Source organism: Alosa alosa, chromosome 5 (genome assembly GCF_017589495.1).
Source record: "Alosa alosa isolate M-15738 ecotype Scorff River chromosome 5, AALO_Geno_1.1, whole genome shotgun sequence".
In the NCBI taxonomy this organism is placed as follows: Eukaryota; Metazoa; Chordata; class Actinopteri; order Clupeiformes; family Clupeidae; genus Alosa; species Alosa alosa.
The window spans coordinates 15519345-15547066 of record NC_063193.1 but is presented as its reverse complement, the minus strand read 5'-3'; the positions used below and the strand labels follow the sequence as shown (position 1 = coordinate 15547066).

The window sequence follows — 27722 nt, the reverse complement described above, 5'->3', positions numbered from 1 at the left end:
TGTGTTGTCTGGTAACTAGGTGCAGGTACTGAGTGTTTGGCATGCATTAAAGCGCTTCATTGATCCTTGCCTGGTTATTGGTCCAAATTATGGAAGTAATTGCAAAACAAAATGCCACATCAGCGCACCAAAGTTCTAAGGCGAGGTACAGTAAGGCCCTGAGAGGATCCCTGGAAGTGACTTCAGAGAAGAGAAAATCAGTTGTGAGTATTTTTTTTGTAACTATTAGATTGAAAATAAAAAATGTCCACCAATAGTTTTTGCTTCAGGAAGTGCTTTTTATTAACATATTCACAAGGCATGATGGGTAAACTGTTGCGTTTCAGAATAGTCTCCTGAGTTGTGAGAGGACACTCAGTGTTCCCATTCCTACGGTTACAAAAAAAGTCAGGAAAATTTCTGTCTGGTGTTACTGAGAAACAGTGTGGCCCAGAAAGCAAAGAAAGTGTGCAACAATTTGTAGGGGTGTGGGACAGGGATAAGGGACAACACCTCTGTTTCTCATGATTTATCCTGAACAATACAATTCAAATATACTCTTGCTTCAAAGTTCTTTTGATTTAGGAGAGCCTATTTCCTGCCAAGAATTGCATCATAGTCCAAGACCTTTTTGCCACTATGGTAAAAACTAGCTTTGCTTCAGTGTAAACACTTAACATGTAGTTTTGAACATCATTGTCCAGTGAAGCCTAAAAAGTGGACCAATACATCATTACTGAAATTTACCAGTCAATGATCAAGAGAACTGATTGATTCAATTTAACATGGTTGGAGATTTTTAGAACGGTCAGAATCTCTCATCTATCCTGTGGTATCACATTTCTTTCCACAATCCATAATCAAATCATTACAGCAACATCAAAGTTACATTAGTTGTTAGTCTCCAAAATGGAAAATACATAATTTCTTTGGCAGAAAGCATTAAGTCCACACATTGTTGAGATATATTGTTTTATTTCTATTCAATAAAAAATCATGATAATAATATTGTTTCAAATAATATGTGATGATAACAAAAATCCTGTAATTATAAATGATGTAGCTCTGTTGTATCCACACCTTCAGCAGCATATCCAAGCAAAGCTTACATATGGTTTCCATAACATGATTTCTATAGTGCAACCAGTCCGGCTCACAAAGCAGTGACAACTCATTTGGATTCCACCTCTTCTACCTTACACCCTCCGTTCTCATGCAGTAACACAGGCGGTCATGGCTTGTGAGAGTGAGGTGTGGGGCTAGGAGGAGAGGTGGGGAGAGATTTCCAAGAAGGCACAGCGTAATATCCCCCCCCGAGCATTCGTCCGTTGTTCACTCGTTCAGTTGGAACTGGAACGAGTTGGTGCTCCACCGGCTGATGTCCGAGTTGATCATGGTGCGCTCTGTGAAGGTCACGTTCCCTGCTGCATCGATGAGGATAATTGTGTTGGTCCTGAAAAATTGAACGTGTCAATAGAACAGTGTTATAGACTGTGATACAAAGTCCACTTGAAAGGGGATGGGGTGAGTGGTGCTCTTGAAAGAGGAGTGCATAACTCTTTTTTGCCAGTTAAGTGATCGTTATTGAGAAGAGGTGCTCACCTTGTGCCATATCCTGTGGCTCGGACGCACACAGCAGACAGCGAGCGGAGCATGGGCTTACTGTAGCCCTCTCCCTGACTCTCCTGCGCTGGGTCAGGAGACTGTCTGAGGAAGAGGAGAGGAGGGAGGAACAGAGGAGAGGAGAGAAGGAGAGAGGAGAGGAGAGGAGGAGGGAGGAACAGAGGAAGAGAGAAGAGGGAGAATCAGAACATATGCCACAGGGGAAAGAAGTAGAGAGAGAGAGAGAGAGAGAGAGAGAGAGAGAGAGAGATGAAGTTCAAAGGACCAAATGATATAACATGACCAGAAACTTTTGAATACCATGATGATTTATGGGCAGCCGTGGCCTACTGGTTAGCACTTCGGACCTGTAACCGGAGGGTTGCCGGTTTGAACCCCGACCAGTAGGCACGACTGAAGTGCCCTTGAGCAAGGCACCTAACCCCTCACTGCTCCCCGAGCGCCGCTGTTGATGCAGGCAGCTCACTGCGCCGGGATTAGTGTGTGCTTCACCTCACTGTGTGTACACTGTGTGCTGTGTGTGTTTCAAAAAACAGCATCATGCACAACAAACACATCAAGAAATGAGACTTGTTCTAAAAAAGCCCAGAGGTCTTTCCTCAAAGGAGGCAAGTGAGAGAGACTTCACTCACAGGTCCTCGTTGTTGAGAATTTGCAGCAGTTCCTGCACCATGCCATCGGGGGGCAGTGTGCGCCCAACCACGTTGGAGAAGAGCCGCTTGCCGTGCTGCAGCTTCTTCCAAGGCGTCTCCAAGAGGGAGTTACTCAGCCCGTAGATTCCTGCTGAAACAGCCAGAGCGGTCACTACTGGAGAGCTCAGGCTGGCTGACACACACACACACACACACACACACACACACACACACACACACACACACACACACACACACACACACGTGGCTGTGGCATTCGTGTCTTTCTGTGCTTTAAAAAAAAAAAAAAAAGTGGTGTGAAGAAAGGACGTAACTGAACAAACATGCCTCGCATCAGGGAGCGTATGCGCGTGTTTGCGTTCTACACACACGACAGAGAGCTCAGACGAACACACAGACACTGAGCAAACCTGGCTTCAGACGGATGGGTTCCGAACTGCCTTTGTTTCCATAGTAACACACCGTGTCTTCATTGGCCCTGCAAGAGACAGAAAGAGGAAGCCGACAATGATTACCACACACCAACATTGTCGACAAAACAATTAATGCAAATCCATGAGTTATTTTTAGACTTTTTGAGACTTTTTGATTTGGGGGGCTGTGGGTTAGAAAAACAAAACAGTAATTAAAATTCATAACCAACGCTATTGTCATAAAATTCAATCATCGTTGGGTGGCCATTAGCATAGCTGCCAACACAGAGCCATCAACCTGACAAACGCACACAGATAATCAGACCACACAAACGACAGCTCTGCTCGGAGGCAGGAGAGAGCTCCCCACGGTCCACTCTGCGTGCAGCTCTACGCAATCTTATTAGCAGCGAGGTGCTGGGATATTTCAATGAAACATGTTTGTGTTGAGTTGCTATAAATAACCGAGGGACGGAAAGCCAGGCCTTATTAAATTAGGCCAATATTCAGGGTTCTGCTCCTCTACATGTTCATTCCATCTGATTAATTAAGGCAAATTCAACAGTGTTGCTTTGCAAATTTGTTTATGCCACAGTTGACAATTAAGTGGAAGGGAACAAGCAACTGTGAAAAGGGCATTCATGCCGGCAAATAGACTGTCTTGAGCACAACTACTCAATGGGAAAAAATAATCAAGCAGGCCAAAGAGCTTGGCGTCTGCATAAAACTTTTATTACTGTTTTAGGTTTTTAACAAACCATGGAAAACTAAACTCTTCATTTGAAAAGGTTACATAATGTTTTCATAAATAAAAACGTACATACAACATGTATCAACTAGCACAGTGCATATACCAATTGCACATTTATTATTATTATTTTAAACTCATGTTTAAAAACATGTATTTGAATGATTTATGCAGGTACAAGGACAGTACAGTTCACAGGATTGGGCAAGATACAGATCCAAACAGATACAGACCCAAAAGATCCAAATCTACCTCCTCTGTGATGTTAAACTAGCTTCCTTCCTCCCGAGTGGATTAATGAAAAGCACTCTCACATTCGCATTCATTTCTGTGCACTATGAAGACGAGCGTTCGGGGATTTAACTATCTATAGCTGATCCCAGTTTTATTTTTTTTCCAGGTCAGTGGTTTAGTTATCACAGAGCTGTCTTAAGCTGAGATGGTACAATAAAAGGATGTCTGCATGTCTGACTGCAGAAGGAGAAAGTTCTGGTGAGTTTTTATTTTTTTTTAGGTGCTTTGAAGTTCGCTCTGCCCGACAACTTATCAGTAGGACATCCTCACACATGCGGCTTCTGTAATGAGCAGCATGTCAACTCCTCTGACATCTGCTTGTATTTCTCTCATGCTTCATGACGGGCTCAAGAGGTGAAGAGGGGGACAGAGGGGCATCTATTATGTATTAAGGTGAGAAACACTCTAGACTATTAAGCGAAAAACATTTACAAGGAAAGTACTTACACAAAGCTGATCTATAACATAAGGTGAAGATATAAATACAGTAAATGAATATAAGCAGACCCTTTTCAGGAACAACCTTACTCTGACAACCAGCATATCGCAAAGCACATCTAATCATTACATGCTACAAACCATGTAACCATTGTAATAGTCTATCAATTTTGACAAATCACCCACAGACATCAATAAATAAAGAATAACTACTAACAACATACAGTTTTGATAAAAAGCCTGATTCCACAAGCTCAGATAATTGAAGACTTTGGATTTCTTTGGAAGCTTTACTTAAATAAACAATGGCATCTCTAACGGTATTGTTTAGCTTTGTTACTAGAGCAACACCTTGGTTCTGAAAAAACTTCAACTAGACTGCATTTCCGGCGGGAACTGCGAAAGTGTGCTTGCCCTGGTCCGGTCACCAACGTGAGCAGACAGTGACATACGCTATGCTGAACCTGGCTTGATCCAAGCATTCTAACAGTGCCTTTCAGTGTTGGAGCAGTGGCAATACCTCAAAAGCTCTATTCAACTATTGCCTTGTGGGTTGAATGCGATTCGATTTTTTACCTTTGGCCTGCCTTCGAATTTAGCTTCTATGACTGAGATCAAAATCAATAAAATAAAATGACAGCAGTGATTGGCTGCAAAAATAAATAATGTCGCGTCCTTAAAAGCCTCAAACTGGGCTATCAGGTAACCTACAGAGGAATTGAAATGATGAAATATGACCAAGGCATTAAAAAGCTGCTTGTTTGTCAGGATACTTTTTCACTGATTTATTTAAAAAAAAATATGAGCTATGAGTGTGAATGTTATATATTCCATCCCACAAATTATGTTTTACTGGTTTATTTGACAAATAATCTATATGGATTTGCTCTATAAAGACCTTATGTCTGTTTGGGATTGTTTTGTGAGCCTGGGGTTGTTTTGAGAGCCTATTGATGTAGCCTATCTCAGAATAAAGGAATACTTCATATTACTCTCTAAACCAATCAGCCTGTAAATCAACTGTATACTACTGTCTACATTGCACTATATTTCTTGACCTGTCTCTGTATGTTTCATCACCTTTCTATACTTTGCCTCACATTGCAACACAGCTCAGATCTTTGGTTGCTATGAAGGCCAGTCGATTCTAAATGGATGGTTGCTATGGCCAAAGGCCAGTTCTATCTCTGCCGTTGTCAAGCGGGCATTTAAAGTAGAATTCTGATTAACCTTATCTTATTTAAACATCTCTATTTTTACTTAGCCCACTTCCATACAGTGGGTCCCATTAAGAAGTGGCCACTTCCTGCACGCTTTACCTTTGATTCACACAGCAGCATTATTAAATTAATCTGTCACCATACCTATGCCTACGTTTGCAAAGAAAACATTTTAATTTGATTCACATGAAACGTTACATTTCATGTACATGTTGACAATGAGTAGGCTAGTTTTGGTTGTTGGTGGTGTTATTGCATCCCTTAGTTATGCCTACAAATGCAAGTTCCCTTAAGCTGTCACAGGCGTAGGTGCTACTGTACTTTTAGGGCTAAAAGTGCTTTGAATTACTGTTAGTAAAAAAATAGCAGTCCTAAAGTTACATCGTGAACGCCACAGTGCAAGCATCTCATATCAAATGACCATGGCATTAAGCTAAACAACATAAATCCCAATTAGCAACATACATCTCCTCCCTATAGCTAGCCACACAAGAAATGAATGATACTAAATCTCTGCTTGGCATGCTTCTCCGCTTAGCATTCTAATAACAGAAGGGGCACATTTATGTTGACCACTACAACATGACTCATTATGTCTGTAACGTTAACTGTATAAAACACTTACTTTCATAAAGGACGCACACCATCCAGCACATGGAAACCGATATTTTAGGTTCTTGGCCACAAACTCAAAACGTGTCTCTCTGAAGCTCTGTTCTAGAATCTTTGCTCTGAAGGCTGTGTTGCTAGGCGACATCAAATAAACGAAATGATAGTCTTTCAGTATTAAATGTGTACGCGCAGTGATTCGAATGGATGTGTGTGGTTTGCAAGAATAAACAAGAAATAACATTTCCAATAATTTCCCATGATAAATTACATAATATTTGCACCTTCATTACTTGTGAATCTCACACCGTATTTCAAGTAGGCTACACTAGTGAAATGTAATACAACGTTGCCACCTAGCGTTCAGATAGGTAGGCTATTTAACATTAACGTGACATTGCTCGTTTATTCTTTCGTCAACTCCATGCTTTTAGGAAAACAATCTTTTTATCATAGTTCCCTCTTCAATGAGCGATTACCAGCTCGTTTTTGTAACAGAGATAGCTGTTTATTGTCCCTAGGTTTACAGAAACACCTATTCATATTAATACGTAGCCTATGGAGTGCTGCCGACCACTGTTCATTACATGGCCCAGAATGCCTTGCATGTCTTTACAACAAAACAACACAGTAAAACCTAAATGCCCGTAAACATATGCATTTGCATACTTGTAACATTTTTAATAATACTCTCCCATCATGATATGTAACAATAATGAAAAAAATTTAATTTGAATACCGTCAATGTGAAACCAACTCTATTATGTAAGCTATATATGGCTACTGTTCTCCTTACCATTTTAGTTCGTTAGTCCATCTTATCCCATGGCAGAGCAAGGATTTCATGATTGGGCAAAGTTGCCTGGAAACATTGTGTCTGCTCTGAGACATTGTGCATCCATGGAAGGCATTATGATAGAAGGTAAAAGGTGAATAGTTACCAACACCCGGGTGGTTTGCTAAATGATGGAAACTTTTGAATATTTCTTTTTTTTTTTTTTTGCCTATGCACCCTCACACTGGAGTCCCCAGTTCATATACAAAATTTGGTATCGATGTGTGACAGTGTTCCTGAGATATGGATCGACTTCCTGTTTCGAGAGTCACGCCCAATTTCGTTTTGGCTGTGACGGGCAAACGCTTCGAAAATCAAAAATCCTTCCACTAACATTTGTGAGGCTTGGTCCAAGGATAATGTACGTCAAGTTTAAATTGGCGTTCGGACCAAATTTGTGACCTGTGAAAATGTAGTTTCGCTTTCTGTTCAATCCAATATGGCGGACTAACGGCACGCCCCACCTGACGCCATCTTCGCGACCAACTTACACCGGTACTGACCGGACGCTTTTAAAGTTGGAACGGTGTCTCTGTCTCAAAGGGCCTAGGTGCTAGGGCTGACAAAAAATTAGGGAGACGGGAAAAATAATAATAAAACTTAAGAAGAACAATAAGTGTGCTGCTTTGCAAGCACACTTAATTACAGACATATTTAGGGGTGTACTGATATTCTCAGCACAATCCCACTTTGTGGGCAGCCGTGGCCCACTGGTTAGCACTCTGGACTTGTAACCGGAGGGTTGCCGGTTCGAGCCCCGACCAGTGGGCCGCGGCTGAAATGCCCTTGAGCAAGGTGAAGCCCTCACTGCTCCCCGAGCGCCGTCGTTGAAGCAGGCAGCTCACTGCGCCAGGAAATTAGTGTGTGCTTCACCTCACTGTGTGTTCACTGTGTGCTGTTTATGTTTCACTAATTCACCGATTGGGTTAAATGCAGGGATCAAAAAAGTATACTTATACTACACTTAATAAGGGCATTCAGAGCCTAAAAAAGACATTGGTGAAGTACAAGGTTCTATGTCTTATGTGTTTTTATTTATATGATCTTATATATTATTCAACACCTCAATGTCCTCCTTTATTTCCCTTACTATTCATCCATAGCCACCCCATATCTTAAACAGGCAATGATGTGTAGTAGTTCCTGCAGAGGACACCCTTGAAGACGTTCGGAGAACCGTGGAGGCCTTGGAGATGGTGCTGATGGAAATATTGTGCAATTGCTAGGATACCCACACCATTCTCCATGGAGTATGGAAATGAAACGAGGCGGGCTTTCTCGCTGGGCAGAACTGGCACACAGACAGGAAAACGAAATATTAACCACAGTTATGATTATTTCATGATCTATCGCTACTCTCTTTGATGGAGGCAATGTGGTAAACCAGTTGAGTGCAGATCGTCTACATATTTTCTTTTAGTGCAAATGTGACACAGAATTCCACTACCTGCTTAAAGTTCTTCTGAAAAGAAAAAAAATGTTAAAACCACTAAATATATAAGACATATACTTGTGTGAAGACAGTGCAGCATCTATTCATATTGGTGGATTACTTTGTGTGTCTAAAAACAGGCGTATGCTGCTACAGAGCTCCCGAAGAAAATTATAATTTATTAATGGCAGTGTTTGTAAGTGCTTGGAAGCCTGCATAGATAATCAACAGCACTGAAGGAAGTATATGAAACGTGCAGTGTGAAAAAGATATGAAATAATAATCTCCTGCCTGTCACTTACTCACATTTCAAAATACAGATTCAGACCCCCAAGATAAAAGGGAGAAGCCAAGCGATAGCCAAACATGACAGGCCCAGATAACTCCAATGATAAAAAAAACTGCATGTGAAGATGAAACCAGAAGTCAAACATCATTTAATCCAGGTGATACGACCTGGATTCAAATTCATCATTGAGGTTTTATCAGCTTATCTGTAATGCTTTTAGGTGAATTGTCAGGTGATTTAAAATGCACCAAAAATGTTTTGGCTTTTTTTTTCAGTGCACTTTACATGAAGGCTTCCGTGCCTCTACAGCTACATAAAGAGGGTGTAATATTCTCTACACTCTATGGTACTGAGAACCTAGAGCTGTTTCTTATGCTGCAATTCCAGAATGTTGCAAAATCAGCAACCAGTTAGCATGCAGCTTCACTGGGACTGCTATTAATCACTTAGTCAATGTTTGCCATTGCCTAGTAACTGCATTTTCTATTGCAGCACTACTAAAAAGCCAACATAATGCAGTACTCTAATGTGATTCGCAGACATAAAAAGTCCAAGTTAAGAATATTACATTTCAGATATACTCAGGAGAAATGTTAAATTCCTTGTGCTTTTCCCACAGCGACCAATAAACAACCAAGCCTATTTACAATCAAAAACAAAATCACCAACAGAGCAGCTTTCGAGAGCATTTCACTGGGGTTATTAAGTAGACACCTTCCTTCATCAGTGTTTCGTTGAAAAAAGCTCTACTCTAAAGCACATGTCTTAATTGTCTTAATTTTGCTTACACATACAAATATTCCATCAGATCAGAAAGGTCTTGGTAGTCAGTGGTGTGCAACTCTGAACAGACTATCGGTGAAATTAGATATAGGCATGTTTCTTTATTGTTCAATTATCTAAATTACAGTAAGTTACAAGTGTCTACAAGTGTCTGATAAGTGAGCAAATCTGATGCACCTGTAATAATAGCACTTAACAAAAGTTCTATGGACCCTTTCAAGAGAGTTCCATTATCAGCATCATAGTTGGCCCCACAAGACTTCCTTTTTAACATTCCATATGTTATCATAATGGAGAGGAAGTAGATTGGGGCCCAAATAGAACGTTCAAGCATTGTTTTTGTTTACCTTGTTGAAAGGGTCTATTAAGGTTTTGCACCTACGTCATAATGTCATGTGACCGTTTGTTTACAACTAGAGTGGTAGGCAAGAATGGTAGGCAAGGCACTGCAGAGAGTGGTGAGCAAGCCTACAACAGTCGGGTTGCATAGGCTACACATAGTTACAAATATAGCTTCAAAATTGAAATTTTAATATCAAATATTGACCGGATGCCGACCACTTGTGTAGGCCCTAAACAGTTGGTTTTACAATAAGAAGCAAAAGGCGACAAACGACCGCTTGGCCTACCTATCCTAGTGGTTGTGGAGGATGATCGTTAGCAGCTGTGAAGTCTTTTATTCTCAAGATAGCCTAATGGTGTAGCCTACTGTCTTCACTTAAGACGTAGGCTAAAAAAATACAACTATCTACAGTCATCCAAAATGAATTGCCAGAGACAGGCTATGAAGGGAAAAAGTGCAGCATTTTAAACATGGCAAGATTATTTTTACCGAACAGTTTGTTCTAATTTGTCTCGCGGAAATTAGTGCTGGTGGACATCAATCACCTATCTCCTGTCCTTCTATTTCAAGTTATCATGTGTGTCATTTGATTATATAATCACAACAAATGCTAATAAATGAAAACAGAATAGGCTTTTGTGCTATAGGCTAACGTTACAGGTCACTTAGGCTAACTCCAGATGTCAAAATAAACTGATTTGATCCTAATAGTTTAGCGATCACACACAACAACTTAACACAGCAACCTCAAACACCACTGTTGAACCTAGGCTACTGCTTCAGTCATGTAAGAAATAAGCAGTTTATGAATTATCTTTACCCGCTTAATCAAGTCCACATGACCAAAATAACAACATATTTAAAGGCTGAGCTAGCATAACAGCCTAATATAGGCTTATGCTGCAATGGATAACTAATAAAAAGTTTCACACAATTAATGACCTTTATCACTACATTCTGAGTTTTTTCTGGGTGGTTATATATCCATGCAGATCGTCTTGGAATAAGCCATCGCTGTTATATGATATAATATGTTACAGGATTCATGACTAACGCCATTAATGTTATGATGCTGACTGGACGCTGGCTATAACAGTAGCTTCTAGGCTACCGCTTTAAAGTCTGCTGAGTCTACTGCCTACCAAAACCTGTCGCTGTTCAGTTGAAGTTAAATGATCAAATATTGTTTGATTTTGTGTCAGCTTTCAGAAGGAAGACATGTTCCTTTCTGGTCAAATTTCGCAGCTTCTAAGAAAGGCTATCGTCTTCGTGTAAACCGAGTTTTGAACAGAGAAAAAAGTTAGGCTACCATTAGGCTACATGCAGGTTCTCCGATACAGATCAATGCACCAAATCAGGGCGATTTTAGCGAAACAACGTTCCTGTGACAGGCTATCAAATATTGAACAATGGGATAACGTTTCATCATCACCTTTATTGATGCCTGAAATGTTGACATTGCTGAAATACAGAGATGTAGCCTACTGAGAGGCAGCTGCAGACAACGATGTTCAATGGGTTCAACTTGTCCTTTGCCTACCAGCTGGATGTAAACAAAGCTATAGAACCTAGAATACCTCACATGAAAAACGTTAATAGTAGTAAATTGTAGAGATGCACCAATTGCAATTTTTTGGGCCGATTCTGATTTCCGAGTTTGACCTGCCGATACGGATTTTAGCCGATGCCAATTTCATTTCTTCTAACCATTTTACAGCAAACACAAATAGCTATTTTCTATCTTTTCTTTAATTTAACATGTTAACATAGAAATGTAATCAACTTATCAATAATGAAATGGCTGTTAAAAAAATGGAACCCGTGAGCAGACAGATTCTTCTTCAAGTCTAACTTCAGCTGCAGTATCAAACTATAATGCTTCCCAGTGTGGGACCTGGGACATTCATTTCACAGACTACTAATATAAATGCACTGTTATGGAACAACCATTTTTTTAATATGAGAACAATTTTCATGATACATTTGAACATGCTACCAATGAACATATTTTCCTATGCATTGATGCATTTATGGGAGAGCCAGGGAAATGTGGGAGTAGGCCATCACGCAAACACAGGGAAGGAGAAGTGCTAATGGGGATTAGGTGCTCCACCATGAAAACAGCGCACGTCTGTTTTGCGTGAAAAACTTGAATCCAAATTCCTGTTAAATGCATCAATTAGGTTATAGAAACTTTCAGAGATTCAGTATTCAGAGCATCAGTTTTCTTCATTGTAGGCTACTATGTCAAAAAGCAACTTTAACTTTTGTTTGCCTTTCTAATAGGTTATCATTTGTTCACTTTCACAACATCCACTTCTCAATCTGCTAGACTAGGGTAAGGCATAGCCCTAGTTTACGTGCAGTAAATAGTTCGAGTATTTTTTTTAAGAGGAGTAGAACTGTTAGGGCTACTGTATATGTCGCTACTTGTTGGCATCTTATTATCATGTAGCCTATGATCGCTAAACTTTGATTCTTTTTAATGTCGCAATCGGTTATCTCCGTTCAGCTGCGCTTGTGGTTCAGCTGTGGGCAGGCAATTAGCGGCAAGGATGGTCAGTGATGAGCGCCGTTTACGTAGCCTAATGAAGTGACAGCTTAGTAAATTCCATGCAATATGGCAAAGCACAGCGTTCGCTGCATAGAAAAAAAACCAGTAGCCCAGTAGATATTTCTTTGTAGCCCTACATCTAGCCCTGAGTGTTGGCCTAGTTGCTAGCTTTTTCAAACTTTGCAAACTCAGCTGGGTATCGTCACAATTGTGGCGCGCGAGTGCATTTGACCTGCATAAAATCGGCATGTCTCAGACTGACTGGTCGGTCGCCGGTCATGGCCGATCACGTGAAAATCGGCCAATTCCGGTCACCAGCCGATCTATCGGTGCATCTCTAGTAAATTGTAGTATTAGTATTGTTGAGATTACAATTATGATTATTGTATGATTATTATACAGCTATATGTATAAATATGACCGCCGCTCAGTCCTGCACATTCTCTCACAAAAATAATCTCCTACTCCATCCCCTGCTCTTGCAACTTTTGTGTATGTAAATGAGTGTGTGCATGTGTGTGTTTGCATTTGTGTATGTGTGCTTCTGTGTGTGTGTGTGTTCGCATGTGTGTGTGTGTGTTTATGTGTATTTGTGTGCGTGTGAATGTGTGTGCGTGCGTGCCTAATGTGTGTGTGTGTGTGTGTACCTGCTTGCCTGCATGTGTGTCTTTATGTGTGTGTGTGTGTGCGTGCGTGCGCATGCATGCGTACGTGTGACTGTATGCGTGTGCGTGTATGTCTGCGTGTGTCTGTGAGTGTGTGTGCCTGTGTGTCAGTGCATGCCTGTGTGCATGTGTGTTTTATGTGTTCATGTGTTTGTGTCTTTATGCGTGCGTGTGTGTGCGTGCCTGTGTGCGTGCGTGTGTATGTGTGCCTTTAATGTATGTGTGTGCATGCGTTTATATATATGTGTGTGTGTGTGTGTGTGTGCGCGCGTGTGTGTGTGTGCGTGCGCGCGCGTGCGTGTGATTACTGAAGAAGAAAAAAAAGAAAACAAATCTTCTGATTGAGCCATTATTCCATGTACAGTATACTCTTGATACATCTTGTGTTATCTCAACCTCATCAATCCCGCTACAGGTAAAACACAAGATTTCCACACCACTCGCCATTAGCATTTACAGCATGTGTTGCTTTTCCAACTGAGCTGTGCTGTGTGTAGATATGACACTTCATGAGAAACTAACAGGTTTATAATGATGTTGTGTTGTGATTATATATATATATATATATATATATATATATATATATATATATATGTGTGTGTGTGTGTGTGTAAAAGCCAAACAAATCAATGGCAGTTGCTAACACAGCTGTTGCTCTGTTCCCCTTCTCTCTATTTTGTCAGCATCCATACGTCATGTTCTCTGCACAAGGCAGAGCCGCCGGCGTGGACCAGACAGAGAGAAATGGATTGATTTCAACATCCAGATGATGGTCAGCCAATGGAATAAATCACCTGCTACAGAGACATTACTTTATCCATCGCCCCCCCCACCTTCCCCAGCATCTTGGGCATGTGTTCCATCTTGTCTGTTAAGATCATGGCGCACAGATGACAGCTGTTACTTCAATTAATACGATTGCCCTCGTTTTCCAAATGGCATTCTAACAAAATGAAACATTTCTTGCTGAGATTAAGTGTGGATCAGACGCGGAGGGAAAGCATATTGCATGCGTGGCCCCATCTGGGAGGAGAAATGGGGAGCTAGACAAAGACAATCACAAAACATAGATCACCTCCAAACTATTTAACAGCAGGAATTCTCAGTCAGGTGTGAGAAATAAAGAGAAACTGTGGCTTTGAAACTTAGCCATTCACCTTGAACTCCCCGCCATGCAAATGAATGAAGCTCTTGTTTGAACCAGTGGTATATTCTCAGACAGCACTTTGATATGCCCTTCACAGAAGGAGCTCAGAGACAAGAGTGATGCAAATGAATAAATAGCCTCTGTCTTTTGTATAGAAACATCACAGGAACCTCCTACTGAATCAACTAAACACATTTCTTTCAGCGGAGAGAGGGAGAGCGAGAAAGAGAGAGAGATAATAAAAAAAATATATATTCCAAGGTCCCTCAGAAGCCTGGTTAGTGAGAGCACAGACAGGTGTTCAGAGTGAATTCTAAATGGGCTTTCTTGAGCGCGTCTCAGTCTGGAGAGAGCAGGTGGCTGTTCCCGAGCGCCCGCACTCGCTCTCAACGATCCAAGAGATGGGGACAATGCCATCTCTGTTTCATTCTGATCCGCCACCATAAAGCAGCCGCAGAGAGAGAGAGAGAGAGAGAGAGAGAGAGAAGAGAGAGGGAGAGAGAGAAAGAGAGAGAAGAGAGCAAGAGAGAAGAGAGAGAGGGAGAGAGAGAGAGAGAGATACACTTATCCACATTTCCAATGAATCAGAGTCCTTAGATCAGCTCAACAGAAATATAATGCCTGTTTCGCCAATATGTAGAGGATGCCATTTCTCAAGAAAATATTATGTCTAAATATTTTAAACATCCAGGGTCTACTGGGGATGTTTCTTCTTCTCTTGTATCCTACTTAAACTTAGTAAAGTCTTTGGCTAAACGCTCAAAATTATTTGACAAATAGAATGATTTATGGAGTGTCGACATTTTAAAAAAGAAGTTAAGTTGTTTTTAACTTGTTAAAAAAGAATATATTGAAAGTTGTTTAAACATACTGGGCTTTTTCTTTTCTGCAAGTGCTGAAACTTTTCTGCTTCACAAAACAATCTTCCCTGCACTCTTTGCACCGCGTCTCTTTTGTTTAAGGAGGAACTGCACTCAATCAAGGCCGGACAATTTCCCGATATCAATCCCGCCTGGGCGATCACTCACTTGAACTCTGCCGTTAGGAGGTTGAAGCCATTGTAGAGATGCCCTTCGTTGGACACCTTGCGAAGGTAAGAGAAGCTGTCCAAATTGTCCGTCAAGTAGTTGGACACCAAAAAGCCTGGGGGAGAAAAAAAACAACAAAGTTCTAGGAGAAAAACGACCATTGCCTAGTTCACAGAGTGCATTTGAAAAAGGATTAATGAAGGTGTTCATTTATGCCTGTATTGATTCATCACAGTCGGTGCACACAATGTATGTTTTTTTCCCACAATCAATACATGCAATGCCCTGCAATCTATGAAAACAATTAGCAAATGAAGTCTCAGCTTTTATTCTTACTCTCTCTTTTATTCTTAGTTTTCCATCAAAACTTAACACAGAACGCTGGAGATGTTTGTCTCTACCCTCATTCTCTCACCTGCTCTCCTGTTTGATAGTTGACGAATATTCCAATTATTCATTGATCGAGTACAGAGGTCATACCAATTGACACAGACCGAAAAACCTTTTCAAATAGTATTGTTCTGTCAGATGCATGCCAGAAATCTGGCTTTGAGAGGGATCAATTTAAATATGTTAGGCTGCCTTAGACAGCCTTGATCATTAGACTAACACGCTTTTTCTTTCAACAGATCCACATCCAGAGCAGACAGCTGGTGAGGGACTGGGGCCGAGATACTTTAAGCCAGACACAACAAGCAGAACCAAGAAAGTGGGATGGTCTCTCCATTCATTAGACATTAGTGTAAGGCCGGCTGCAGACTGCCGGCGTGGCGTGAGCGTGGCGTGAGCGTGGCGTGAGCGTGGCGTGAGCGTGGCGTGTCAGTTGCGTCGCGGCTGTGTGGAGTTTTCTATCTCTATTCACACCAGAAACGTGTCTGACGCGGCGCTGCGGCGGCCCCTCTTGCCTATTAAAACATCTCTTCACTTTCTCTTTTGAATGGAAACGCTTCCATCACGCATGCGTGTCATGTGAAAAATAGGCGCCGGTCCTATTTCTAGAATGCACACGTTGTCACGCAGGCAGTGTGCAACTTCTAACCTGTTTACATGGGAGCCGAAATAAAACGGACCGCATGCGCAGCTGCTGACACGCCAGCTCACCACGAGGGCAGTCTGCAGCTGGCCTAAGTGGAGTATATCCCGTTACTGTTGTTCCTGACCTGGTGGTAGCTTTGAGTCTCTGCTGGCATAAGGACACAAAATTCAGGAAGTTTGCCACAGGTTTGTCTGTTATTTTGTTCCACAACATTAGCAGCCATCTTGACTAAAACACCGAAGCCCGTTTTCCAGACTCACCTCTTCCCTGTGCATCAGGATTTTGCCGGCCCTCCAGGTAATTGGTCAGTGCGGCCAGCTTGCCCCTCTTACTGATCCCCAGCCATGAGCCACCTTCCTTCCCCTCCTCCAGGTCCAGGCCTTCCAGAGATGGCAGCCATGACACATTTGAATCACATTGACACAGGAGCAAGCTTAGTAACAGCTATATATATATATATATATATATATATGTATGTAAGGGATAATGCCCGACGAGGTGTCCATTATCAGAAATAAATGGACGACGCGGAGGCGTGAACCGTCCGACGCGAAGTTTCCGCGAAGTCCATTTATTTCTGATAATGGGGCCTTCGAAGGGCATTATCCCGTTTATACCATGGTCACTTTACAAAATAAATAAATATGAAATCAATTATTAATACTAAATAAGTTTAAGAGCTAAAATCCTTAAGTTTTTTTCAGCTGTTTACAGTTGATTCCATTGTTGTGAAGCCTGCCTCCAGGCTCAACCGTCAGCCTATTATCGTTGTTATAGTTACCATTCATAAGCATTGATATGGAATGGCGATTAAACTTTTTTTACCAGATCTACTTCATAGGTGAAGTATATCACTTTTTAAACGACACCCTTTTCAACCTAGACCATGGGTTGAAATAAATAAATAAATATATATAACAAATATAATAACAAAATTATTCATACCCCTGGCAAATATGGTTTTAAAGTTGATTTTCTCAACTGAAAATGACACTGCCACATGACAAAAAAAGAAGTGTTTTTGTCTTTAACATTTTTATGAAAAATGACGTGTCCAAAATTATTCATACCTTTTTTAACAATCACTGGAAACATCTTTATGTGCATTCACAGCTCTCAAAATGGTTCATATGATACCTACCAAGCCTCTCCATGTCTCCACAATAATTCTAGACCGCACCTTTTTAACAGCAACCCTGGTTTTGAGGCAGGAACGATTATTTGCCATCACTCTGGCCTGATGCTCACTTTTTTGACGAATTGAGACTGGACTATGGCTGGGCCATTATAAAATGTTAATATTGTTCTCTGTTAACCATTTCTTCCCTTGTTTAGCTGTATGTTTTGGATCATTGTGTGGTTTAATAGTCAAATTCCGCCTATTGTGGCAAGTCTCTTGGCACACTGCCTGATCTTTTTCTCCAGAATCTTAATGTAGCCTCTTGTTTTAGTGTTACCGATTACTCTGAGAAAGTCACCAGTGTAGAAAATCAACATTAAATCAATATTTGCCAGGGGTATGAATAATTTTGTCCTTAACTGTATGTTATATATATATATATATATATATATATAAATAAGCAAATAAATAAGCTTAGCAAGGGTAGCATCTATATAAATATCATGAGCCAAAACGTATCAGAGCTAGGAGTATTTGAGAGAATGAAAAAGAAAAAGAAAACAAAAGTTAAACCTTGGGACATCTCCCCTTGCTCCATAAAGACACATAGTGAACGTTTACTCTCCACAATGAACAGATGGCCATTACAAACCTCTGATCAGGAACAAAATGCACAGTTTTTCTACAGTTTTTCTTTAGGGCAACCCTAAAAGGTAGCAGCAACGCAGTTGGTGCAGCAACTAAAAACAAAGACAGGCAGAGCGGAGAACCTCGGAGAGCACGGATGTCTCGCCAAGATCTGGGCCCTCCAGGGAGCAGAGGCCCTTTGAAGACAGGCAGAGCAGCTGAACTCTAATCTGAACGCGCTCTGTTCTCGGGCAACTTGTTGTTAACGGCGCGCAGGCGGGGCCTGGCAGGATGGCAGGGGCAGAGCCTCCGTACAAACGAACACTCCTGCCATCTGCCCTTTACATGAAAATGGGCTCTCGAAATGATTATGACCACCGACGTGCCAATTACGTGCTCTCTGTAGTGCACCGAGTGCTTCAGGATGATAGATAGGCTAATGTTTGGAGATGAACACAGAGCACCTGGATGTTCAATTGGTGGGTGAGGCAACACGAGGTCAAGAGTAGTTCACTACCCAGAGAACGAGGTAAGAAGACAAAGTAATATAGTTTGTGAACTATACTGTAACCTTACTGGCATGAGAGTAGAGATGACAGGAAGTGTGTGGTATAGTGATGGGCAATGGTCTCAAAACATGACCTGAGGCTACACTCAAACTGGTCTTGTGGCCTCTCGACCTGCATGTGGTGATGGAAACTGATGCTATCCACACTCAACAGCTTCCCCAAAGGCAAAGCAAAGATGAGACAATTAGAAGGCAATGCATTTTGTTTTAGAGACTTAAAAGCCTTTGAGGAAACCGATACGCCACCATGGTTGTACTGTATTTTCTCTGCTCTAAAAGCACTCTGGAAAATCCCCAGCAGCCTGAGCACCACTATAAGCTATGCCTTTTGGTCAGTTTAAATACAGTCCATCTGCTGAATGACTTCCACTTGGAAGGTTTAACAACTGAGCACCATCGCAAAAAAAACTCTCAGTGACACGCTGTGTCAGTCCTTTGGTGTTCTGTGGCGGTCATCTCCCCTCCTTGGACAGATAATGCCCTCGATGTCAGCTCCAAGATTTACGGTTCCTGAACCACATAAAGGCAGTCATCAATTAAACACCGCCTATTGGTGTCTGACCCCCAGATTACGGGCGGAGGGCGAGACAGACAAACAGCAGCAGGCGCTGCCTTCGCTGCATGTGGGACGGGGTGATTGATTTGTGCGCCATGCGTTATTGTGCATCAGAGCAGAGGGTCATCAGTCAATTAAAGGCAGTTTTCCTCACGGCTTCGATGCCTTCCAGTAAATAAGCAGTTTGTCAGTGTGCGTAAACGGGCTGGAGAGGCGGAATAAAGCGACGCAGTGAAGCTTGCTAGCTGAGGAGAATTGTCGTACTAATACACCTGGCGTCTGGCTTGCTGAGTGCCAGATTTTACATGTTGGATGTTAAATCTCACTAGCGACCTTCAGTGCATGTCAAGGAAGCAAGTGTTGTACGTACGGTGATATGATAACAGGTATCAGTCATCGGTTATACATCTACACCACCTGGCTGGGTCTGATTATCTGATCGCGCGGCTGCTCATACCACTGCTATGCAGACGACACACAGCTCTATCGGTCATTTCCACCTGATGACCCTTTGGTCTCTGGACGGGTCTCTGAATGCCTCTCAGACATACCTACATGGATGAAGGCACACCACCTCCAGCTAAACCTCACAAAAACCAAACTGCTGGTCCTCCCAGCTAAACCTACTACAAACCAACAACATAGGGAAATTCAGGCCTTACCGGATTCAATATGCTACCCAATTCCTGGTACAGGCCATAATCATCTCACAACTTGACTACTGTAATGCCCTCCTGATAGGTCTCCCAGCCTGCACAGTGAAACCCCTTCAGATGATCCAGAACGCGGCGGCATGCCTGGTCTTCAACCAACCCAAAAGGGCACATGTCACCCCGCTGCTCACCCAGCTACACTGGCTGCTCACCCAGCTACTTGTCCATATCATACTCTACCTTGATTGTTTCCCTTGTTGGGAGTTGCTTTGGGTTAAAAAGGGTCAGCCTAATGTAATGTAATCTTGAGAAACTGGATGGACACAGTCAGTTTGAGTTAAAATGAAGTGAAAGTACTGAGTACTAACATGAGTAGGATTAGTAACTAGATTGAGATGACTGCGTGTGCCGAGAATGTGATTTCTCTGTTGAAATGGGTATACGTCCTCCAACCCTCGAGCACGTCAGCCTGAAAGTGAAGCAAGGGCATGGAGGAGCAATGGTCCAGTGGACTAACAAATAACAGCAAATATCTACAACAACTGCAAGGTGAGAGGACATTTGGGTAACGGGAATTTCACACTGAAAAATTGTCTGAGGCAATGCCCTTACCGCTCAGCAAGAGACACTATGTGCTGACTACCGCTGTTTGCCTTCACTCCTAGGTTTTACTATGCTGCATAAAGTCAAGGCAAACTGTGGTAATGTGGAAGTGCTTGCTTAGAACAGGGAGAATCAGTGGGCCGTTTACACTGCAGTGCACTAATTCCTTTTAAATCATGTCTGTTGACATGGAAACCAATATCTGCCGCTGTAAAGCAAGTCTTGCTGAGGCGGCTACCAAACAAGTGTTAGCAAGAGACGGACAAATAAGTATACTCTTTTGATCCTGTGAAGGAAATAGAGAGAGAGTTAGGGGAGAGGTCTCCTCTCAGAGCTCAGAGAGAGAGAGTTAGGGGGGAGCTGTCAGAAATGTTCTGTACTCACCACTAAGGATCTCATTGCTGGAGCCCCAGAAGTCTGCAGCCTTGGACGGACGGTTGTAGAATTCATCTCGGTTGGCAGCCAAGATCAGCCTGAAGGACATGTGTTAGAGGTGAACATCACATACAGCGTGCAAGTCGGCAGGCATCAGACAGACATCCAGAAGAAAACTCAGAGAGCACAGACCTCCCCAAGGCCAAATCAAATGCCTCATCCATCATTTTTCATTTATGCCTTTTATTTGGGTGTGATACAAATGGATGTGATTTATTGAGTTCTTCTTTGGCCCATGTTACGGGTAATCCTGCTGATTAAATAAATAAATAAACCACAAAACATAACCTTGGCAGACTAATAATAATGGAAGTTGGTAAAGACCAAGACCTGTCTACAAAAGATTAAAATACCCACACATTTCTGCCACTGAGGCTGTACAAGCAGCATTAAAGCTTAAAGGCCCATGACCCAAGTTCACAGCTTGTTTTATTGTTGCAGTTGATGTCTTGAATGAATTTGTAGGCTATATTCCCCGAGAAACCCACAGAGACCATGCTCCTTTGGCCGAGAGAGAAAGAGAGAGAGAGAGAGAAAAAGAAAGAAAGAAAGAAAGAAAGAAAGAAAGAAAGTGAGAGAGAGATAGATAGATAGAGAAGTGCAGAGTTGGCAAACCCTGGAGGTTGCACGCTCTGTGCTCATCAGTCTGAGCAAGTCATGAGAGCACGACTGTTCCTCCTGCTGTGCAGAGGCAGCTGTGGGAAGAGATGGCTAAGCTGGAGTCTCCAACATTCCACACACTACTCTGTGCTCTTCCCATGAAACACCTTCCTGTTCCTAACACTCTCAAACTCTCTTCATGGACATGTACCAGTGCCAGTGATGCAAGGTAAGTAAAAAATGCCATCAAACCTTTACAAAGGACAATCAAGCACTAAAAAGTAAGAATCTTACTGTATGACCTTAGGGTCAAATTAAACATAGTGATTACATGTATGATTTACACTGCACAAGGGTGGACAGAGACGGAGCAAAAGTATAAAATGCACAGTGCACAATGCCAGTAATAGATCTGAGTCCATCATGGCACATGGTATATATTCTTTGACAATCCCCACCCTAAACACTGACAGCAAAATAATCAGGGGGAAAAAACTGTTGCTGCCAGCAGGTCCTTTGCTTCTGGTAGCCATCAACTACACTAGCTATTGGCTCCAAAAGTCAGTTTCTGAATTAGCTGAATACAAATGGATGAATGGAAGCACAACAAAGTGGTGATGCATTACACAATGGAAGAAAGGAGGCTAAGAAGAAAGGCATAAAGAAAGAAAGAAACTCTTCCTCTTTCGATCCTCATAGCAACTGCACTCCATCTCTCCGCTCAGTCCAGCAATGCCCATCACAGACCCAGGGTTCATTAGAATGATGTATTGGCTAATTGGTCTCAACTGATTGACATTGATTGCCAGTGCGGCTCCAGCATAGGGAGTCAGAGTCCTAGATCACTCTTGTGTGATGTGCCTACATCATTTTTATTTAATGGCAAAGCAAAGGCCATGTGAATGTCCCAGATTAGTTGCAGCATATGGGCTCAAAACTGTGGCTGGTGTGCAGTTCATCATCAAGGGTGAACAGAGAGCATTTTTTTGGCTGTTGCCTCCAATGAAAAACGGAAATGACATGGTCCGAATCAGTTGTTGATTAAACATTACAATACCTCAGAGCTGAGTATGGGAGGGAATACTTAAAATAGTTTAATAGTGACAAAGCACTACTGCCTAGGACCACTGCAATGTCCAATGTATTTTCCATTAAGAGTAATTCCAACAAAAGTTGGTGCCAAGTGCTGCTTCACTTGGTCCATAGCATTTACAGACCCCAACAGGAACTTTATCACTGCTTGGCCTAATGCTGCATTTGACATTAATCTTTGGAGACTTTTACTAGCTCTGCACAACTGTCACTTGTTTAGCACAGCAATGGTGCATGACTTAGGGACTTCACATTAATGTGCTGCTACTGTCCATGAATCACAACTGGCAGCCCGCGCTACACACACAGACAGACACACATGCGCACACACACACACACACACACACACACACACACAGGGCGCGCGCGCACGCACGAGGGCACGCACGCACGCACACACACACACACACACACACACACACACACACACACACACACACACACACACACTCTCTCTCTCTAGGCCTCTCATCCACTCTATCTATGTTTGGCTTGTGTTTTATGTCAGTGCTGAGACAGCAGAACGTGCCAGTGGAGGACCTCTTCTTAGCGGTGTAGCAGTAGTCATGCGGCTGCCTACATTTCACATCATGTTCCCAAGAGCACCTTCACACATGTGTGTAGTCCATGACATGACATGTCTATGGCATGAAATTTAACTGAATACACAATACCGTTCTACAGCTTCACTGCATAGGCTAACACTGACAGATTTATGAACAGTTTTATGGATTCACACTGACATTGAATATTAATACATTTCCTCATGGGAAATGTTTTGAAGGCCATATAGTACCGACAAGAAAGACCATCAGTGATATATTCCTAAGGCATATATTTCCATTTTTTCAATTAGCCTTTATGACGAGTGTCGGTCCTTCAGAAATATATGGTGTGTAACAGTAGTACCTCCTTTGCATTTGGTCATGTTCCTACTCAGAACAGGGACAGAAGACCTCCTCCGGACACATGTGAGGTTATTATGATTCACTACTGACCTCTACCTGCAGTCAACCTGCACAAATCAGATCTGCCACGACTGAACCAATTAGACAACTTCTTGCGTTGGAGAGACAGTGTACATTCATGCCACTGGAGTTATCCCCTTTAGCACTTACCCCCGCAGAGGATGATGTGCATCTTTAGTCAGTGGTCTTTTCTACCCAGCAGAGACTTTCACTTTCACTTTCAATTACAGGGAGGAAACAAAGCATAGACATAGGGCTCCAGCCATTTCATTTGTATCCTGGAGCAGTAAAACAGTGTGCTTCACATCGGAGCTAAAACACTACCAATTAAATTAATAGACATGAGGGAGACATGAACAGCTTTTTATCCATATTCAAAGAGTATTGCACAAATTGGGCTACTATTAACTGTAATGACAAATCATTGAAAAGGACAATAGCTTTTTTTTTGATGATGATGATGATAAATTAACCTAAATGCCTAACAGGGGTCAAAGGCTAACGACCATTTTCAGGCGAATGGTCCAATGGACCGTTCCAGAAATGTTCTCCGTTAATGACTGTGCCTGGGAGCAGGATCATTTGTCGGCAGCTGTGAACCACTGCAGTGTAATTACAACAGGACAACAGGTGTGTAGGTGATTGAAATACCCCACATTCAGCTGCATGGCAGCCAGGTGTCTCATGTTTGGTTGTATTCCCATGAGCACAGATGGAAAGTCTATAATGGATTTATCATAGCATAGCATAGCAGAGTGTTTCAAAAATATCCCGAGACCATAGATGAAAGGAGGAAAAATCTATTTCCATCAACCCACAGTACAAAGGATTGTAACTAGGGTTGCAAAGGGCGGAAATTTTCCGGTAAATTTCCGGGAAACTTTCCGGAAACTTCCCATGGGAAGTTAAGCTGGGGAATTTTGGAAATATTCCAAATTGGAAACTTTAATGGAATTAAAGGTAATTATGGGAATTAATTGGAATTTATGGTAATTAACTGTGAATTTTGGGTAATTCATACAAACTGTTTCATATATAAACAAACATTTTGTTTCGTAATAAGCAATTTCATTTGAATGTTTGTATTTTCGCTTAGCTTAGCATACAAAGTTAACTAGCATGCTACTGGGAATCCCATTCTCTGCCTATTGTTTACTAGCATGCTAAACTAGCAACACTGAACTGCTCAAGATACACCACACCACTCAACAACAAAATCCGATTGGTTGGAACCTTTTTTTCCCATGCACATGAACGCACCATAGGTTTCCTTTATGTCTAGCCTATGCTGATTGCTGTGTGCATGTGACTGACTGATGTGCAGGGTACAAATTCGACTGAAATTGCATTAAATCAGGTTGTTTTAACTAATATTATGCTCTAGATGGGGTTTTGTCCACTACATTTAAGTTCCCTGTTATAGACTAACTTTCCATATTAAAAATTCCCAGTTTATTCCCATTAATTCCCGTTTATTCCTGTTAATTCCCATATATTCCCGTTAATTCCCATGGAAAGTTTCCAACTTTGAAAATTCCCAGAATTTTGCAACCCTAATTGTAACTACAGTTTGTCAAGAACAATGTTTATGTAGGAATACATTAGTAGTGTTATGTGTAGCGGAACCTAACCCAGCCATGAGCTTGCAATTGGCAGTGTTGATTTCCTTGGTAGAATTCTCAACCTGGGATTTTACATGGGTCTATATACGGAATTTGCATGTCAGGAAATATGTTGCTGTTTAGATAAAAAAAAAGGGCATGCACTGTCTTGCATGATTTGGCAACAGAGCCTGTTCATATAGGGTTTTAAATCCTCCCCTTAGGACATGGCTTCTGGGGCAGACAGTAAAGCTCTTTCAGTCCTAGCGACTGTTTTAAGCTCTGCTTAAAATCACTCAGTCAGGTCTATTGACTGACTGGTCCATAGCCATAGGCCAACATGACCTTCCAAGACTTTCCCTGGGACAGATCAAATGGAATTGTGGGAAAGTTCCGCTACAGCAGATGTTGGTGCAGACTGGGTGGAGAACTTTAGGTCTGACAAAACTCAGTCAAAGGTCTGTCTCAAAACAATGAAGCAATTGTTAGTGAGTTGCAAGATGGAAAAACTTCACTGACCAAAGAGAGGTGCTTTTTTCATAAGAAAGTCTAAATACTTAAATGGCAATGAAACATGAAATAAAGACAATTAAATGTTTAACAATAGTCTTACTATTTTGTCAGTACTTTTCATTCACACTGCAAATGGCAGAAACTGGATCTGGTGCTGAAAGAAAGAGAAATCAATCTGTGTGGGTCTTTCAACTCTTACCTGTATGCATTTTTGGATGCAGGCCGTGGGTCAAACTTGAAGAAGATGATACACATGGGGGTCTTTTTTCAGGAGGTGCTTTTTCATAGAGTGGATGGTACAATCAATTCTGGGACATTGTGAAAGGGCCTGCATGTGTCACAGAGACACGAGAAGAAAAGAAGAAACCCACTAATTATGTTCAGTTCACTTTTGATTAAAGACCCTGGAAGGTTGACACTGCTTGACCTTAAACAATTAAAACTAAACACAATCTCACTCCTTATTTACCACGGGCATCATACAGTGTCAGCCTGTTGTAGCCACACTCAAAGTTCACATTTTTTGGATAAATCCGGCTAGGGCTTCACCATTCTCCTAGGGATGTGTGCATGAACAATTCACACAAAGTGCTTCCATAGAGAGCACTGCATTTCATAACCAGCATAGGCTCTGTCCTACAGCGACCTCCAATTTCATTTTTACAAAAAAGTGAAAAAGTTTTTTCATAGAAATGTTCTCCTTGTTGACAGCATAAAGGTAAAATTTGTTTCATAACCGGTCATGCAACCAACATACTATCACCACTATATGACCTTATTGAGTATTTCAAAGAAAAACATTACATCAAGTTGACAGTACAAGGCACACAGAGCAAATAGGCTGTGGTGAATTAACTGCCAATTGAAACTTGTTCTAGGAGTAGTCTAAATCATTCAGAGTTTCTCAACCATTTTGGGACACCAAAAGTCACATCAAAATGCCCAGGCACACTGACTTGCTGACCTAGCAATTGCAACACATCCTGAGGACTCGTGCAAGACTGATCTCAGCTTCATACACTGTCATGTCTGTCAAATGATGCCAAAATGGGGAATAACAACTCACTGTATTGTATACATTTATTATGACAGAAGATAAGACACCTCTTTTGACACAAGTTTGTCGGCGTACTTTTTTATTACTACCTTCAATAAAAGGGACGCTGACATCATCTTGTGGAGCAGGGGGAAAACAGTGATGTGTCACTGCCCTTTACCCTATATTCAGCAAGCCATTCCTTGCCATGCTAAACTTGATTTATCGTTCTTTTGTCACAACTAGTAAGGTAGATTACTTCGAAAGTATGCGAAATGTGCTTACGTTAACGACACAATCAGCTAATGCTATCCAACGTTAGAGTTCGCCTAGGTCTTGACATTTCAAAGAGCTGCTTCACTGTCAAAATGTAACGTTAGACGTAAAATTTAGCCAGTTAAATGTCCCCATGGCTTTTGTTAGAAGACTGGCCACACTGGCATGGGCTAGCCATGGTTACAAAGTCAGTTAGCTAACTCGACCATGTAATGTAATGTAATGTAATGCAGGTCCACAGCTGTCTGGCTTGCTAGCAAGTTAGCTAAGAGATAACTGTTAGCTAGCTAACCGTGGGGCAGCTGTGTGACACAGTACATTGGCTTGCTACTAGCTACTTTACCAGCTGGGTAGCTGAAGTTCGCAGATTGGCCCAAAGAGTTGGTTAAAACCGACATGTTAGATAGCGGACATAGATTGCAATACACTTAAGTTGTTGTACAATCACTACAACTAGCATCCTCCTACTGTCATGTTTACAGGGAGTCTGCTTGGAGCGTAGTTTAGCTGTTAGGGAAAACTAATGTTAGCATGCTTGCCAGAACGTTCATGTACAAATGCTAACGTTACTCGGTTGCGGAATAATTTGTTGACAAATCAGACTTGTTGCCTGGAAGTGAACAATTATATTAACATAGTTACTTACCAGTCCATCTGTCAAAATTCCACAGACTTATCTGGCACACGTACTAGCACAGATCCCGTCGCACTGCTCGTACCGCTGCTCACGTTGTGTTTGATGTCAGTAGAGAAGAATACAATGATTGGTCGCAGCCTGGTAACAAGGTCGGCCCACTTACTATACTAGCCTACTGCTGAGTGGTCCCAGTCCAGAGTTCACTGTCTATTTCTATATTTCCTGTTTGTTCTGACTCGCGTGAAAATGTCAAAATTATAATGCTGAAGATTATTCCTCACAAGACAAGACTCTATCTAGTAACGTTATCTACCTATCTATCTAAGATACAGTCATGGAGCAGGTTAA

At 41.8% G+C, this 27722-nt stretch overlaps 1 protein-coding gene across 2 annotated transcripts; it reads right to left on the bottom strand.

The window, feature by feature from the left end:
* Positions 1-257: 257 nt before the first annotated feature.
* tango2 (transport and golgi organization 2 homolog (Drosophila)) lies at positions 258-27722 on the bottom strand. Of its 2 annotated transcripts, none has more exons than XM_048243342.1 (9): positions 27384-27722; positions 25625-25753; positions 20601-20689; positions 16350-16469; positions 15054-15168; positions 2666-2733; positions 2235-2385; positions 1582-1686; positions 258-1432 (listed from the first exon to the last, which is right to left on the bottom strand). In XM_048243342.1, exons 2-9 carry the CDS (start codon positions 25678-25680, stop codon positions 1312-1314), a joined length of 825 nt encoding a protein of 274 aa, XP_048099299.1. In that variant the 5' UTR covers positions 25681-25753; positions 27384-27722; the 3' UTR covers positions 258-1311. The 2 variants fall into 2 exon arrangements, with proteins under 2 accessions (XP_048099299.1, XP_048099301.1); XM_048243344.1 differs by having other exon boundaries at positions 2235-2382; positions 27384-27720.

Coding starts and splice junctions, on each gene's coding strand:
- tango2 (XM_048243342.1), bottom strand. CDS start 25,680: ATGTGTATCATCTTCTTCAAGTTTGACCCACGGCCTGCATCCAAAAAT. Junction 20,690..25,624: donor GCATCCAAAAATGCATACAG/GTAAGAGTTGAA, acceptor CATGTCCTTCAG/GCTGATCTTGGCTGCCAACC. Junction 2,734..15,053: donor CTCCTAACGGCAGAGTTCAA/GTGAGTGATCGC, acceptor TGTCTCTTGCAG/GGCCAATGAAGACACGGTGT.